Consider the following 16208-nt stretch of genomic DNA (forward strand, 5'->3'; position numbering starts at 1 on the left):
GTGGCTGTCAAATGTACTGCTGGCTTTAATCACAGTCTTGTAGATCTTGACAATTGTGAACACTGTCAACAAAACAAATTAAAAAAAATAACCCTCAGGCTAGCATCATGTTATGACATTTTTCCACAAGTACAAAATCACTAACAGTACAGTATAAATGGTGAAGTCTGTCAGTGACATTAATAGTGTTATTGTGTCCCCTTAACTGTCTTTAAGGCTAGATTTAGAGTTCAAAACTATTTATAGAAATTTTCCAGAACACCAACCCATTTCTCAACAACAAAAAAACTGCTTTCATTAAACAATTGAGTGATAAAGAAAAGCTTGCTGTCCAAAAGAAGAAGAAAAAAAAAAGATTCCAGTGGGCAATGATTTGAAGATTTCAGTGACCTACAGTTATCTTTGTGCTAATATTTTAAATTGTAGCATTTGTGTGTGTCTTGCTCATTCTAGGAAATTCTTACTCATTACTTGGCTGATGAAAGAAAATAATTGGACATTCCAGAACATGAACTGCCTGTTAATTGCTACAACATTCCAGTAGCAGTAATCGTTTTTGCCACTAGAGGGCAACAGCTCATGCAGAACTACATTACTAGGGAGAACTACAACATAAGATTGCTATCAACACAGGACATGTTCAAATGCATAGATTGATCAATTATATTTCTATTGCATCTTTGGCTTTCATCACAGGATATTTAGAACAGTCATTGTGTACAAAGGCAAACCGAGGTGATAGTGCACTGTAGTATATCAACAAAATCAAAACCTAAAAATAAAAAATGACAATAAGTAAAAAAGGATTTGCACTTTAGAGAAACACTCAATGTAAATGCTCAATGTCTGGGCCTCTTGAACGGGTACACATAAACCCACAAGCCAACTGACCTAATTCTTTCAAATCTTGGCATTAGCAGAATATTCATTTGTATTCACACAGCGGTTTGTTCCAAAAAAAAAAAAAATCTCTTGGTTGTAGTCAGCAGTAAATGACAGTGTGACTGATTTGGCACCAGTGAGAGAAATAAAAAAAAGTCCCATGTCTGGAATATCCTGGTCCAAAATGTCTTCCAATTGAGGCACCAATGACAAAATCTGTTGATGACACAGCCATTATGGCCTTCTGCATTCCTTTACACAGTACTGAGCTTCATAGCAAAAACACATCTACAGACACAAACACACATTAAAGGATCAAAAAGGAGGCTCACAGAGTCTTAATAGGCTTATTGCATAGACCCATCACCATCTGACAAAATACTCTTATTTCAGTACTAGTATATTTGCCTAAGTGAGTAAAATGTGTCCTGTGATACAAATTTACCATCATATCGGTGGAAACATCTGAGTAACTTTCTAATGTAGGAAGATCAAGATTCATCATGTGCATCACATCATGTGCTGTAACATAAAAGCTTATGTGGTGACAAAGACTCCTCATTTTGTTCTTTGTGCTGATCTGATTGCCATTAAAGATGGCAGTGAGAGAAGCTTACTATTTAATTCTATGAATTTATATAAAAACAAAATCCATTCTAATGCACCCACTAACAAAATAGCATTGTACTATCCTGAAGCATTAACTTATTGGTCTCTGCATTCAAACGAACGTTAATTTGCTTGCCACGCTGTGGTCCCGCCAAATGTTCAGGTTAGGTCCTCTTCCGACCAGCCTTCAGAGGGTGAACCACATGATATGGTGGAAAGTAAAATGGCTTTAAGTTCATTCCTTTATTATACAACACCATTCCTCTGAGGCGCCGGGCAGAAACAGCCATTACTCCACATCAGTTCTTCGTTTAGCATCTCTAGCCGCTTCTTTCGGGCTTGCCAGCGCCTCGCCAGAGGCTCAAGGAAAAGAGAAACTGATGATAACAGATAACACACACCTGCCAGGTAGAAGGAGCAGTCATAGGTCTGAGTGTAGTCGTACAGGAAGCCTTTGGGACGAAACGCAATATTAAACTGTTGACAGATGGAACATTTTCCTTAGTCAATGGAGGTCAATGAAGAAAACATCTTTACATTCTACATTTTGTATTTCCTTTGCACAATATACTTGAGAACGGTCAGTAACCTGACACTTAAGATGATGGACTGATGGAGAAAACTTTATTCACTTTCCACCCCAGAATCTCCCCACACCTGTTTTCTGACTAGATATGCTTTTAAAACCACAGCTTGTTTTCACTATGCAAGCAGCCCCGGGTCACATCCAGAAAGGCCTTGGGTAGGATAGAAAAATCAGTTTTGCTTCCCTGGCTGCTCATTATTTTTTGGGGGCGGGGGATTGTGGAACGGGGCCCTGACAAGATGGTTCATGTTAGCATATCAGTGTTACAGAGTTCAGGGCAAGGTCTGTACTCGCCTTCCTGTGGAGGCCCCTCTTCAAGACTTGTATTTCCTAGAACGCTGTAGTACTGTTCCACATAAGGAGATTCTGTATTAGTGTTGATGACTGAATTTTGTTAATAAATAGCAGCAAATAAATATATCTGTTCTATAATCCTGAAAGTAGCCTAATGGAATTTGTTTAGCAATACATTATAATGAAAAAGAGCCATATATACTGTATATTAGGAGAACTAAATAAGATAACCAGACAGGTAATCCTATTTTTAGATGAGTTAACATGTCTTCCATCTGTAACCCACTTAAATAGAAAAATGAAACTGTACAATCTCAGTGTCCCTTAAGCCACACACGCAGAAGCAAGCTTGTCTTACACATTATCATGTTCAGTCAAGTCTTTCCAAAGCTGCTGGTTATTTTTGTGAGACATCAAGGCCACATTTACCTACTGATGTTTATTGATTCCATGATCTAGTCAAGGAGTTCATCCAAACTCCACATACCTGCCAGAGGAGGACCTGTGAGACAGCCAAGCCCCACAAAGAACATTGAAAACCCCATCGAGTTGTTCAGCTTTTCAGAACCCACCAAGTCCACCTGGAAAACACAGACAGGGAAATGAATAATATTTATGACAGATGATATATATCAGATAATGACTTCTCTTACTAGGCCAGAACAAAATAGAACTTTGGTTAGCAAACTTTGATTTAGAGTATAAAGTGACGTGACATGTGGCCAAGTATGGTGACCCATACTCGGAATTAGTGCTCCGCATTTATCCCATCCAAAGTGCACACACACAGCAGTGAACACACACACACCGTGAACACACACCCGGAGCAGTGGGCAGCCATTTTTTTTGCTGCGGCGCCCGGGGAGCAGTTGGGGGTTCGGTGCCTTGCTCAAGGGCACCTCAGTCGTGGTATTGAAGGTGGGAGAGAGCGCTGTACATTCACTCCCCCCACCTACAATCCCTGCCGGTACGAGACTCGAACCCGCAACCTTGGGTTACGAGTCCGACCCTCTAACCATTAGGCCACGACTTCCCCAAAAATAGACAAGGCTTCATCATTAAAGAAAAAGTTGTTTTTAAATGCCATACTCTTATAAAATGTTTTAATAAGTCATCATATATATATACATATATATATATATATATATTCATTCACCAGGCTGCTTTGATGAATAAAAAGTAACAATGTAAACTAATTTTATAACGATGCAAAACTGTTTATGACAATAAAGAATTTTTAATGCATCTAAATTTAATGCATCTTTGCTGAAAAAAAAAAAAAAATCTTACTGACCCCAAACTTTTGAACGGTAGTGTATATATTTCATACATTTTCATACTTTTTTTTAGCACCATGCAGTATGAAAAACCATTCGCTTTACTACAGTAATTCTCTTAATCAAATTTACTCATAATAGAACAGTTGATTTGCATATTACAATCAGACAAGCAATGGCATTGTGTTGATGCAAATTTTATTTTTAATTGCTTTCTTGAGGTTCAGGGAGTTCACAAATGATCAATATTTGATTAGTCTCTTAGTTCACCAAAAATGAAAATTCTGCTATTATTATTTACTCACCCTCAAGTTGTTCCAAACGTGTATGAGTTTCTTTCTTCTTTTGAACATAAACGAACAGTTGTTGGTCCTCACTGACTTCCATAGTATGGGGGAAAAATACAATGGAGACTAGAACAATTTGGTAACCTACATTCTCCAAAATATCTTCTTTTGTGTTCAGCAGAAGAAAGACATTCATACAGGTTTGGAACAACTTGAGGGTGAGTACATGACAACAGAATTTGCAGAATGTTTGGGTAAACTATCCTTTATTTAATGTCTATACATGTTAGCAACAGACTGTTTTCCCCCAGGGGCCTTTTAGGCACTAATACTGTCTATCTGGTTCAGAGTGATTCCAATCCATAGGTTGTAAAAAATATTTGAAAGGTAAAACCGAAGATTCCTTCCAAAGGAACGGGTGTACTGCAGTGCTGACTGTCAATCTATCCCTCTCTCCTTACTTTACAGTATTACAGCACAAGAACTCAATGACTCAGAACTAGAAAGAAGACCTTTCCATGAGCACATATAATACGAGTGAAGGAAACTGCATTAGATGTTCCCACCCTGCCGGTCCACACACATATTTTTAATGAACAGAACTGAGCTCATAACTCCTAAGACATATTTTCAAGCTGCTGGTAACATTGCCAACATTGAAAGTGCCAAAACAATTAAACAAAGACAACTGACATTTCAATTTTAAACTTAACTAAATTATAGTATATTATCTATATATACACATTTATACATAATCGTTATGAAGTGTTATGAAGAATGCTTTACTATGCCAATGGCACATGCACAGTCCTGCCAGTACTCACCAGTACAGGAAGTAGGAGAGCCATGTACCCCCCACAGAAGATGGCAAAGAAGACAGCGTAGACCATGAGCAAGATGTATGAGGTGGCCAGAGGGGAGAGAAGATTGACCACACCACACAGGATCAGGTAGGCCTTATGGTAGTGATATTTGTGAACCAGATTCCTGTCTGTCACCCAGCCAGATGCAAGTTGGGCCACCGTCTCTGTTATACCTGTGAGACAGAAAAGCTGTTGAACTGATGAACTGAAAATGGGCCACTTAGTGTTGCATTCTTCCAAGGTTTCATCCTTATACAGTATTGCAGTCTTATTTTAATATCATGTAATGTTGTTCCAAACCTGTTTGACCTCTCTTGAACATGTAAATGAGGACTGTCAAGATTCAAAATAACAAAAAAACACCATAAAAGCATTATGAAGGTGATCTAAATGTCTTATGTAGTATATTACATTAAAGCCATTTTTTAGCTTTGTGTGAAAAGCAGAATTTCCCAAATTTCCAAAATTAAGCCACTATCATGCATACACTAAAAAATGACCGATTTAATGGTAAAAGACTGTAAAAAATGCTACAGTAAAAACCTGTTAAATGGTTAACGGTAAATTCCCATACTATATAGGGTAAAAAACTGTATTGGACATTACATGTATTGGACATTAATTTTATGGTAGTATACTGTTTTTGGAAGTTAAAAAGACCGAACAATTTACAGTGAATAACCGTAAATTGACATTCCCAGAATTCCCTACGTTACATTTCAAATTTGATGTTTTTTTGTTGAAATAACTATGTTTCTTCTTAGTTTTTTCTTATCAGTTTTGTGTGTTACACCTAATGTTGTTAAATGAATGTTTATTGCATTTCAGTTTCATGTTTTTTACGGTAAAATTCCGGCAACCACAGCTGCCGTTTTTTTAACGTAAATTAAAAAAAAAAATTTTTTACAGTGTACTACAACATCTCCTTACAATGCGTGCACACCTTAAACACACTGTACCTCTGTTTCTCCCAAAATGGAGAGGTTTTGTTCAGTATTAGTCAGTAAATGGCAAAAAGAAAGGAAAAAAATAATAATAAAAATAAACAACAACAACATATTTTACTTATTTGAAAAGGTAATTCACTACAGTTCAAAAGTTTGGGGTCGGTTTTTATTTTATTAAGATTTAATTAAATTAAAAATATTTTTTTAACGTAATGAATACTTCTATTTAGCAAGGACACATTACATTTATCAATAGTGACAGTGACTTTTATAATGTTACAAAATATTTCAAATAAATGCTGTTCTACTGAACTTTCTATTCATCCTAAAAAAAAAAGAATCCTAAAAAATGTATCTTGGCAAAAATATTAAGCAGTAATGGCTGCTGAACTATTTACCTTTATCATCACAGGAATAAATTAGATTTTGAAATATATTCAGATAGAAAACAGACTGTAAAAAAAAATCCGTAAAATTTCCGCAGCTGTGGTTGCCGGAATTTTACCGTAAAAAAACGGTAGTAACGTTTTAGGTTTTACGGTTTTAACTTAAATTTACAGTTAAATACCGTAATTTCAATAACTGATAAAATGTTAATATACTAACCTATTGAAGTACTGAAATCTGTTTTGTACCTTTGTAATACACTGATAACCACCAAATGCAGGTGGTGATGAGAAAGTCACATGATGAACCAAAGCCCATCACAAGCAGCTTTTAAATAATAACATATATAGAAGGTGCACAGTGTCATTCACACAAACGCTACGTACCATCATAACACACATGAAACTGAAATAATGCAATAAACATTCATTTAACAACATTAGGTGTAACACACAACCCTAATATACAAAACTGAAGAAGAAACAGTTATTTCAACAAAAAAAAACATCAAGTTTGAAATGTAACGCAGGGAATTCTGGGAATTCTGGGAATTCTCGGTTATTCACTGTAAATTATACAGTATTTTTCACTTCCAAAAATGGTATACTACCGTAAAATTAATGTCCAATACATGTAATGTCCAATACAGTTTTTCACCGTATATAGTAGGGGAATTTACCGCTAACCATTTAACAGGTTTTTACTGTAGCATTTTTACAGTCTTTTACCGTTAAATTCACGGTCATTTTTTACAGTGGTTGTTTTAAATTGTAATACTATTTCACAATATTAATGTTTTACTGTATTTTTAATCAAATAAATGCAGCCTGGGTGAGCATAAGGGACTTCTTTCAAAAAAAAAAAACCTTACTGACCCCAAACATTTGAACTAAATGTACATGGTATAAATTTAACAAACATGAAAAACTGCTGCATACTTTCAGTTAACTGACTTTTCGCTTGAAGCCTCTGGCGCAATCTGTTTTCAGTTCAAAGAGTGACAGAAGAGGAGCAGAAGTAATGATAACAGACTAGTCATTTTGTGGTGTGCTGTACAAAGCGTTCAGCACTGGTTTGTTTTTGCTGTTGTCTGTGCTGCAGTTGTGTGTCTGTGTGCTGCAGAGCTTTATTGAACAGTCTAGGAAAAGACCTGAGGCAGCACTATTGCAAATTCATACATACACAACAGATCCAAAGTGTGACACTCTCTGCTGACATGCAGGCTGTCACAGTCTACTGAATAGGCCTACATAAAAATGCACATACATACCTTATACATGAGTTCTTATTTAATCTGTAATTCATTTATAACCTATCAAATCACATACTGAATGTTTACACAAAACACAGAGGTGCTGACATGATCTACCAAATGGACCAGCTCGTGTACTTTAGAACGAAGGACATGAACCGATGATGTTCGTGCACATGTGGAGTCATTTATTGCTGGCCAGACATAAAACAAAACAGCTGCTCGATGTTTGCATGTCCTCGGTGCGCCACTAAAGGTGACGTCCTGGTGTGCCCCGCTTGGACCCAAAGACATTTTGCGCGTTGTTTGTGTGTTTAAATCCCAGCAGGGCCATTGAGTTTCACAGCCGTTCCTGTCATGCTTTGCACAATGAAACTTCAATACAGAATCTCAGTGACAAAAAGTAGCAAAAGTCTTTAAATGGAGGTTCCTTCCTAGTCCACAAAACTGTGTAGTGTATAGGGGGACTTTTACCAGGGTAATCGGGCATGTGACAGGTGTTTGTGTCTTTGTGTACTTCACTCAGTGGACACAAAAAGACTGGACGAATGCAATGTCCCCACTACATTAAAGACGGAAAATAGGCCCTCACTGAGGTACAGAGCACCCAAATGCATGTCTGATCGCTACCGGCTCATTAAAACACAAAGCGTGTTTGGCTCGTCTCCTCACTCTCTTTTGTCCGCATTGCTGCATCTGTGGCGCGCCACACAATGTCAGCCACTTCAGAACTGGGCACTGAACTACCAAGCCTCACGGCAGCTACTTGGGCTGTTGCTTAGCGACTTCCCTTGGCTCGCAAACAGTGAATGACCTGCCACGAGGAGCCTGAGCTTTAGTTCCCTGCTCACCCTCTCCGATGTGAAAACAGCTTTCAAGCACAGGTGGAGGGGGTGGGGGAAAGGAGACATTTGGAATATCAGGGTTGTCTCAGTTTGTGCACTTATGCACTATTATAAGACATTTAGTAGTATACATATTGCAAGTATATTCACACTGAAAATTCCAAAAAGAAAAAGTGCACTTCAAATATCCGGATGATGCACTTAATTAACAAGAAAAAAAAAAAGTGTGGAATGTTGGACACACTCAACTATTGCAGTTTTCTTTACATACCGGAATGGGAGGGGCTATCAAGACTGATGCTGGATGACAAAATGATCTTATAAAGTTCATACACTAGACAATAAAGTGCATAATATAAGTGCTTATTTTAAGTCAGTCCTACCATACTATTGTAATTAGAGCTGCTTTACAGCAGAATTTGAATTTGTCTCATATTTAAATTGACATAATTGATAAATTTTTTCCTGTTTATTATTGTGAAGCTGCTTTGAAACAACATGGACATTTTTAAGTGTGACTCCAAAAGATGACTTTTTGGGCCACTATATAAAGTAGAGATGTACGATAGTGTTTTATTTTAAATTTATTTTGATAAAATAGTTCATCATTTAATTAGTGGTCATTTATCAGTTATCAGCCATAACATGAAAATAACAGCTCATCATATCGGTCAGAATTTCAATAACATTCTCAAGTGCATTCTCAATCCTAATATAAATCAAGAAATTTAAGTAAATTGCATGGGGTATAATATAAAATCTTTACATAGGGACTGACACATTAAAAATAACAATAGACATGTTGCAAATAGAGCCTTTATCAGGGTGTGTATTGCAGTAAACAATTGGGTCAATAGGGTGTCACGTGTTTCCTACATACCCAGACATGTTGGTTGTGATTTTCATTTCTTTTTAATAAAAGCTTTTTAATGTTATACCTAAAATAAGTTTGAGTAAACATATTCACACGCTCTTTCATTCACTGTGGCATTATTGATAGGACACTTACAAGCCCTCTGGTTTTAGCCACTATGCCAAAGTTTCATTTTTTATGTAAGAGCACTCATTACATAAAACTGCAGAATTTAAACTGCTCACAAATAATTAATGTGAAGTTGGCTGCCTTTTTGCATCAACCCTTAAAAGCCCATATTAGGGTACAACTTGCTGCAAAGCACAATGGTCATAGTGCATCTATCAGGTATGGCTTTCCTGGAATACATCCCTGATGAAGCCAGAAAAAAACCCAGCTTCGCTAATGACATGCTGTCCTCTAGCACTGTCATTATATGGCCTTTTGTCTCTCCATTTTCCACAGCATAGCTCAGTAGTGCTTATGTCCTATTGATTTCCTCTACTGTTACACATTATTAGTGTACATTTGAACTGTTGCAGCCAGAGAACAGCAGTAACAAAGATGCTGACTAGAGGACTTTTTAACGTTTTTTTTTTTTTTTTGCAATAGGTAACTTTTTAATTTATATCATCTTATAACCTTTGTCACAAACTCTTTATCTATAATATCCTTGCTAATGCAAAATAAATTCTGTAAAAGCACTTAATACTTAAAATAGATGGCGGTGGAAAAGCAAGACTCTAGGGTTACTTAGGTTGATCAAAGGTAATATGACTCACCAGCCACAGAGATGATAAAGGAAGCATACATAGGGTCGATGCCCAGGTTCCGGGCCCTTGCAGACAAATGGAAGTAAGGTATAAAATATGCCAGCTGACTGAAGACCAGCGACCAGGTGTAGATGCAAAAGAAAGGGTTCTTCAACAGTGAGAAGTCCAGCACTTTTTGGGGGTTTTCAGGAAGATTTTCTGTTCTGCTGTTCTCAAGTAACAAATCCACAGGAGAAACCCCATTCATCTCGGGGAAAGTTTTACTTTGGTTGCCGTCTGTACCGTTCACCCCATTCTGGATGGATTTTTTGAGTTCCAGATGTGGAAGAGTGTTCTGTTCATGAACAGGGTTCTCTATTATAAGTGTGTCCCTGTGAATGGGAGGTGAGCTGTCCATTTTGGAAGTGCCATTGGACATAGAGGTGTTGCCATTCATATGGTTCTTAAGAGGTTCTTTCTCAGATCCACCTTTATGAAGGGTGGAGTTTGACATGGGTGAAGCTGGAGGTCTAACGTTAATGGGCCGCAAAAGCATCCCAGATGCCACCAGGTTCAGCATCAGACCTCCCAAGATCAACAGTGCTCCTAAAGACAGAACAGAAATCAGTCAGTGTCAAAAATAATATTTTAACACAAACTGCTTCACTACTTGTTTTCTTGTCAATAATTTCATTCTTTTAATTTGTATTTTTCTATTCACTATGATACCAGGACAGTTGTATAATCCTGACATTTTCTGAATTCTTGCTCATGAGCTCATGAAGCAAAATAAATTTTTACTTCAAAAATCAAAAACAAGCTCATTATAGAACATGTGTATTCATTGGCCGAATGGCATTTTTTATGTATTTTCAATTAAATGAAAAGTATAAATAATTATTAAAAAATTCAAATATGTACTGCTGTTTAAAAGTTTGGGGTCAGTAAAATTTCATTTTTTTTAAAGGAATGGATACTTTTATTTAACAAGGACAGTTTCTCAAAATGACTTCTATTTCTTCAAACTCTGTCTCATCAGAAAATCCTTATAAACACTTCCACACTTCATTAAGCAGCACAACCATTATCAAATAATAAAAATAATAATAATAAGAAGAAATGTTTCTTTAGTATAAAACCAGATTATTTTAATGATTTATGAAGGATCATATGATACTGAAGACTGGAGTAATGTCTGCTGAAAATTCAGCTTTGCCATCACAGTATAAAAATTGTTATTTTAAATTGTAATACAATTTCACAATATTTCAGTTTTTGATCAAATAAATGCAGCCCTGGTAAGCACAAGAGACTGCTTTCAAAAACATTTTAAAAAAATCTTACGGACCCCAAACTTTTGAACAATGGTATGTACATTTAACAATGAAAAAATTACATGGAAAACAATTTTTTTCTAAATAATATATCAGTTAACTGATGTTACATTACAGATTTTATAATAATGTAGCTGAAAGCCAATTACCCTGCCAAGCACAGTGATCCAAAAGCAGCTGAGTGAAAGGAGCAAGGGCAAAGGTCAAACCCATGCCAGAGCGGCCAATAGAATATGCAGTTGCCAGCCTCTTTCGGAAATAAGTCACTGTCACAACAGATGTGGCCTGATAAAGAAGAGCAAACCCGAGACCTGGAAAAATCAAAGTTTTGTGGATGAATTTTTTACTCTTAATATCTATACTTTATTTTTAAAATAAAATGAAACTCACCAACAACTATCCCCATGCTAATGTAAAGGTAGATCACGTTGGTGGCAAATATGCTGGAGATAAAGCCGGCACTGACGAGAAGCGCCCCCACTATGGAGGTAACCCTGTTCCCCAGCTTGGCACAGGCCACAGAGGCCAACGGACCTAAGGGGTCACAAACAAATCTGGGTTTTACCTGTCATATTGGATCGAAGATGGTTGCTATGGTGACCGTACCTCCGGAGAGCCTGAGGCTAGACATGATGGATCCAATCCAGCTGATGCTCTCGGACGAGCCTCCAAACTCATCCTGCAGTGCCACAAAGAAGATCCCAAAGCTCTTCAATGTACCCATTACCAACACGTTCACCTGAAAAGACACCAGCAGATTCAACTGATTTCAGCTCAATACCGATCACCTCAATTTTATCATAGCAAAGAAGTTTAAAATTAGTGTCTCTAACAGTAAGATTCATGACATACCAGGAAACAGTGCAGAACCACCATCCAACCCCAACCACCATCTGGTGGATCCACATACACAACCTTCTTTTCCTTCTTCATGGCCTTGGCTTTTTGTTCAGAGCAGGAGGTTTTGGCAGCCTTGCCATCACTGAAACATCAAAACATCAACCAGTGAGTGATAAAGTTTCATAAAATTATCATGAGAACATGTAGACAAATATTGTCCCTCTTCATCATCTGCAACATACAACCACTTACAGATGAAAAGACTTCCATGAACACAATAATTAATCAATTATTATTACATCAACAGATTCAATTAAAACAAAGACAAATGTATGAAAAGAAAATAATAAAAAAGAATCCAAAAATGGCAAATGTTATACAGTTAATTTTTAATCTAAACTGTTACTCTTTTATCTCCTTTGCCCTTTTTACATTTGGACCCAAATCTGGTGCTATCTGTTAAACATTTTCTAAACCCAGAATGCAGTGGACTGTAATGACATCAGTACCATGGGTTATTTTATTTAGAGTGGATCAAATTTAAGTAAACATGAAGATGCCACTGGTTTAAACTGGTTATCAGTATGAGGTCAAATGTTCTGGATCAGGGCCTGAGACCTCTTTATTTACAGCTGAATACAATGTGCGTCTAGTACAGTGTTCAAAATGACACAACGAGACTGAGTGAAAGAATGGTCAAAGGCTAACGGGTTCGTTCAAACAAACACCTGGCACGAAGTTAACCGCACGGCGAGCCCCTGTGCAGAGATAGTGGATCGTCTGAAATATTTCACAGAGATAAACGCTTGCTCAACTATAAATACTGAGCAATCAAATTCAGCAGCTCAGGTGGTTCCAGCTGAAGCAGGAACATGAAATTTGTTGATCTGAAAATGTATGTGTGCACATAACAAAGGTACAGAAATATAGACTTTTCTTTCTTAAAGGTATAGTTCACTCAAAATATACCCACTCACAATTTACTTACCTTCATTTTGTTTCAAACCTGTATGATTTTCTTTCTTTCGTGGACCACAAAAAAGGAGACATTTAGCATAATTTCTCAACTGCTATTGGATGTACAGTACAATGAAAGTGGATAGGAACCAAGCTCCAATAAGTACAAAAAGAACCATAAATGCCTCATAGAAGCAGTCCATATAACTTGTGCACTATAGTTCAAGTCTTTTGGAGACAATAACTGTATGAGAAATGGACTAAACTTGAACACTTTTTTCACTGAAGTCATGGTCCATTCATTTTCAGAAGAGTAGTTTGGACATTCTACTAAAAACATCTTCGTTGTGTTCCATATGAGTTTTGAAGTAAATTACAACAAAATGTTCTTTTCTGGGTGCACAATCCCTTTATTTAAAGCCGCTGTGGGTCACACTTTAGTTTGGGGACCAATTCTCACTATTAACTATGACTTTTGCCTCAATAAACTCATAATTTGCTTATTATTAATAGTTAGTAAGGTAGTTGTTAAGTTTAGGTATGGGGTAGGATTAACGCATCTAAAATATGGTCATGCAGGTCAGCTTTTATGGTCTTGTGGTTAGTGTGCTGACATATGGCACAGCTGTGCTTCCAGCCACCTGAGTTTGATTCCTGACTTGAGGTCTCCCCTCTCTGCCCTAAGCTTTCCTGTTGACTATCTACTACTGTCCTATCCAAAAAAAAAAAAAAAAATTATATGTAAAATACTTATTTTGGGGCTTTTAAAGCCATTTATTATAATACTGGATGTACTAATATTGGGTGCATTAATATGTGCTTTATAAGTATTAACAAACTGCCAATTTGCTAGTAATATGCATGCTAATAAGCAACTTAATACTGAGAATTGGTCCCTAAATTAACTGTTACCCCCGTTGTGTGTGTTGAACTTTTAAAGACAGAAACAGGTCTGGAAATTCATAGCCTAATTGATGAAAACAACCGTCAGACAGAAAATATGTGGTTTGTAAAGCTCTCGTACATAAAGCTCATGAGTTCAAGTAGTTGGCTGCTCCTTCAAGAGAAAACAGACAAGTGGAAAGGCAAAGCATGCAAAAACTGCTTAGAGGATTACAGAGCAATGAATTGGGCCAGTGTGTTGTAAGTGAAAACATTTCCTTACAGAGGGCCACCCCGGAGTGTGTCTGTGAATGTGTGTGTGCTTGCATGCATGCATGCATGTATGCCAGATAACATGTGTGAATGCTTCAGTTCAAGGGTAAGTGCAGGAAGTTGCATAGGAAAGGACTACGGTCCACCTTGTTACTCACCCTGATTTTTTCACTCAAAAGCCTCTTTAAAATCCAGTGCTAATTGCATTTTTACTAATTGCCCTATGCAGCGACTGAGTGAGCAATTTTTTTTTGTCACAACCTCAGTGTTTACGTCCTCTGGTATATGTTGTAAAATCATTAGTCCTGCAGAAATTGTCTGGTTACTTTTTGTTTTAAATTTGGGAGCAAAATTAGTATATGGGTGAAAAGGGCCAGCTATAAAAATGTAAAAACATCCACCTTAAAAAAAATTAGATCTCATAATCTTAGGCGGTTAGAGAAAAACAGTTTGAAAAAGACTCACCTGTGTTGCTCTTTTGGCAGCATAGTTGTTGCAGAGGAAAATGAATGGCCTTTAAGGTGACAGCTTATTTACTCGGTGTCATCTTCTGCACTGGAAGCTCAACTTGCAGATCTTGCTTTTGATGAACCTGTTACACAAACTCTGTTATTACACAAGAATCTCTAATCATTGGGTGTCCAAGGTTTGTGTTTTTCAAATAATTCTCAGAGTTTTCATGTATTGCTGACAGATGCACGATGCAGTTAATCTTACATTCATTGTTAGAGATGTCTGACTGAAAGTAACAAGCCTTCACAACTGCAGTGATTTCAGGTGTGAATAGTCAAAGTACTGCTTTTGCCTCAAACTTTTTAAACAGTTGTTGTGTTGGCATACCTGTGTGGAACTTTACACCCCTGTGACTGTGGACCCTCTTACCTTGAGTTGGGTTTGTGCAGGGGTTGGCCTTATTAATTAGTTATATAACCTCAATTCAACTGAGAATTGCATATAAATCTATAAATCTCATTCATTGATGAATCTGCAAATGCAGTCCTGTTATAGTGACATTACATCCAGTGGAAGGAAATCTCTCGACCTCTCCATTGATTCACTGTAATGTTTTCTAAACACATTCACAGAAGTACATTTCCACACATTGCCTCCCAGTGTCCTCACATCAAACATTTAGTCTGCAAAACATGCTCAACTTTTCAATATGAAACATACTAGTTTAATAAGATTAATTAGGCATAGCCTAAGATTAACTAAGAGCATGTACGAACTTTGGGGTAAAGTGTCCTCATGAAGGCTATACATTTATAATCCAGTGTCACTCTTCTAGCCTACATTCTTATAAATAATAACCTCGTGAGTCCTAAATTTTATTTAAACAAAAGTTTGTAAAACTTGCACCCTTCAAATATTCACACTGGGGACGCACCGTTCAGGACATCCCACACAGAATACAACGTTATCTTTCCTCCCCAAGTTCCCATTCTCAACTCAACCATCCTGTAGCCTACGGCAACTAGCCGTGCCGTTGTGTAGTTAGACCTCTAAAAATTTAGGCTTAGCTCATAATCCTATATACTATGACAAAAAACAGTGGCGAAAATCACGAGGATGTTACCTCAAACGCCAGAGAGCCGATGCTGTCGCGAGCTGTCCGCAGCCGCATAGCGCTCGTGTGAGGATCGCGCGAGCCCAGCGGCGTTCATGTGAATGCGCGCTACTGGAGAAGTGCAGTTCTTTACACCTATCGATAACAGTCGATAGAAAAACTACCTTCAGCATCAAAAAACCTCCGGCATCATATGACAAATGTTTTATGTTCCGATAAAACATTCGGGTTTTATTTTCCTGTAAGTGAAGTGCATTTAAAAAAGAATAAAAAATAAATAATAATAATAAAAAAGTTTATGGCATTTATTAGCTATACCTGTCGTTTATACGCATTCGTATTAGATTGTTGAATATCAGTTCATTTAAATAAATTAAATAATACACTAAAATATCGTAGGCCTATTTAGCTACCTTACGATACTTAAAAGTAAGTAAATAAAATGATTAAGAACTATAAAATTATATTTTATTTTAGATAATTAACTACTCTATGAACACAGAAATCTCTAAAAAAAAAAA

The 16208-nt window shown here is 37.0% G+C and overlaps 1 protein-coding gene across 5 annotated transcripts in view; it reads right to left on the reverse strand.

The window, feature by feature from the left end:
• Positions 1-294: 294 nt before the first annotated feature.
• Positions 295-16208, reverse strand: part of LOC107712002 (monocarboxylate transporter 5-like) — a 21260-nt gene continuing 5346 nt past the window's right edge. The window contains exons 2-11 of one of the 5 annotated variants that reach the window (XM_016517122.1): positions 15697-15822; positions 14586-14712; positions 12021-12150; positions 11775-11907; positions 11559-11702; positions 11318-11479; positions 9865-10440; positions 4760-4971; positions 2859-2952; positions 295-1943 (exon numbers count right to left, since the gene is read on the reverse strand). In XM_016517122.1, coding sequence (XP_016372608.1) covers positions 1738-1943; positions 2859-2952; positions 4760-4971; positions 9865-10440; positions 11318-11479; positions 11559-11702; positions 11775-11907; positions 12021-12150; positions 14586-14608 — 1680 coding nt within the window. In that variant the 5' untranslated portion in view covers positions 14609-14712; positions 15697-15822 and the 3' untranslated portion in view covers positions 295-1737. Of the gene's footprint in view, positions 1944-2858; positions 2953-4759; positions 4972-9864; positions 10441-11317; positions 11480-11558; positions 11703-11774; positions 11908-12020; positions 12151-14585; positions 15298-15696; positions 15823-16208 lie in introns of those variants that run through there. The other 4 variants (XM_016517124.1, XM_016517126.1, XM_016517123.1 and 1 more) reach the window with 4 other exon arrangements.

Source organism: Sinocyclocheilus rhinocerous, unplaced genomic scaffold (genome assembly GCF_001515625.1).
Source record: "Sinocyclocheilus rhinocerous isolate Xijiao unplaced genomic scaffold, SAMN03320098_v1.1 scaffold1168, whole genome shotgun sequence".
In the NCBI taxonomy this organism is placed as follows: Eukaryota; Metazoa; Chordata; class Actinopteri; order Cypriniformes; family Cyprinidae; genus Sinocyclocheilus; species Sinocyclocheilus rhinocerous.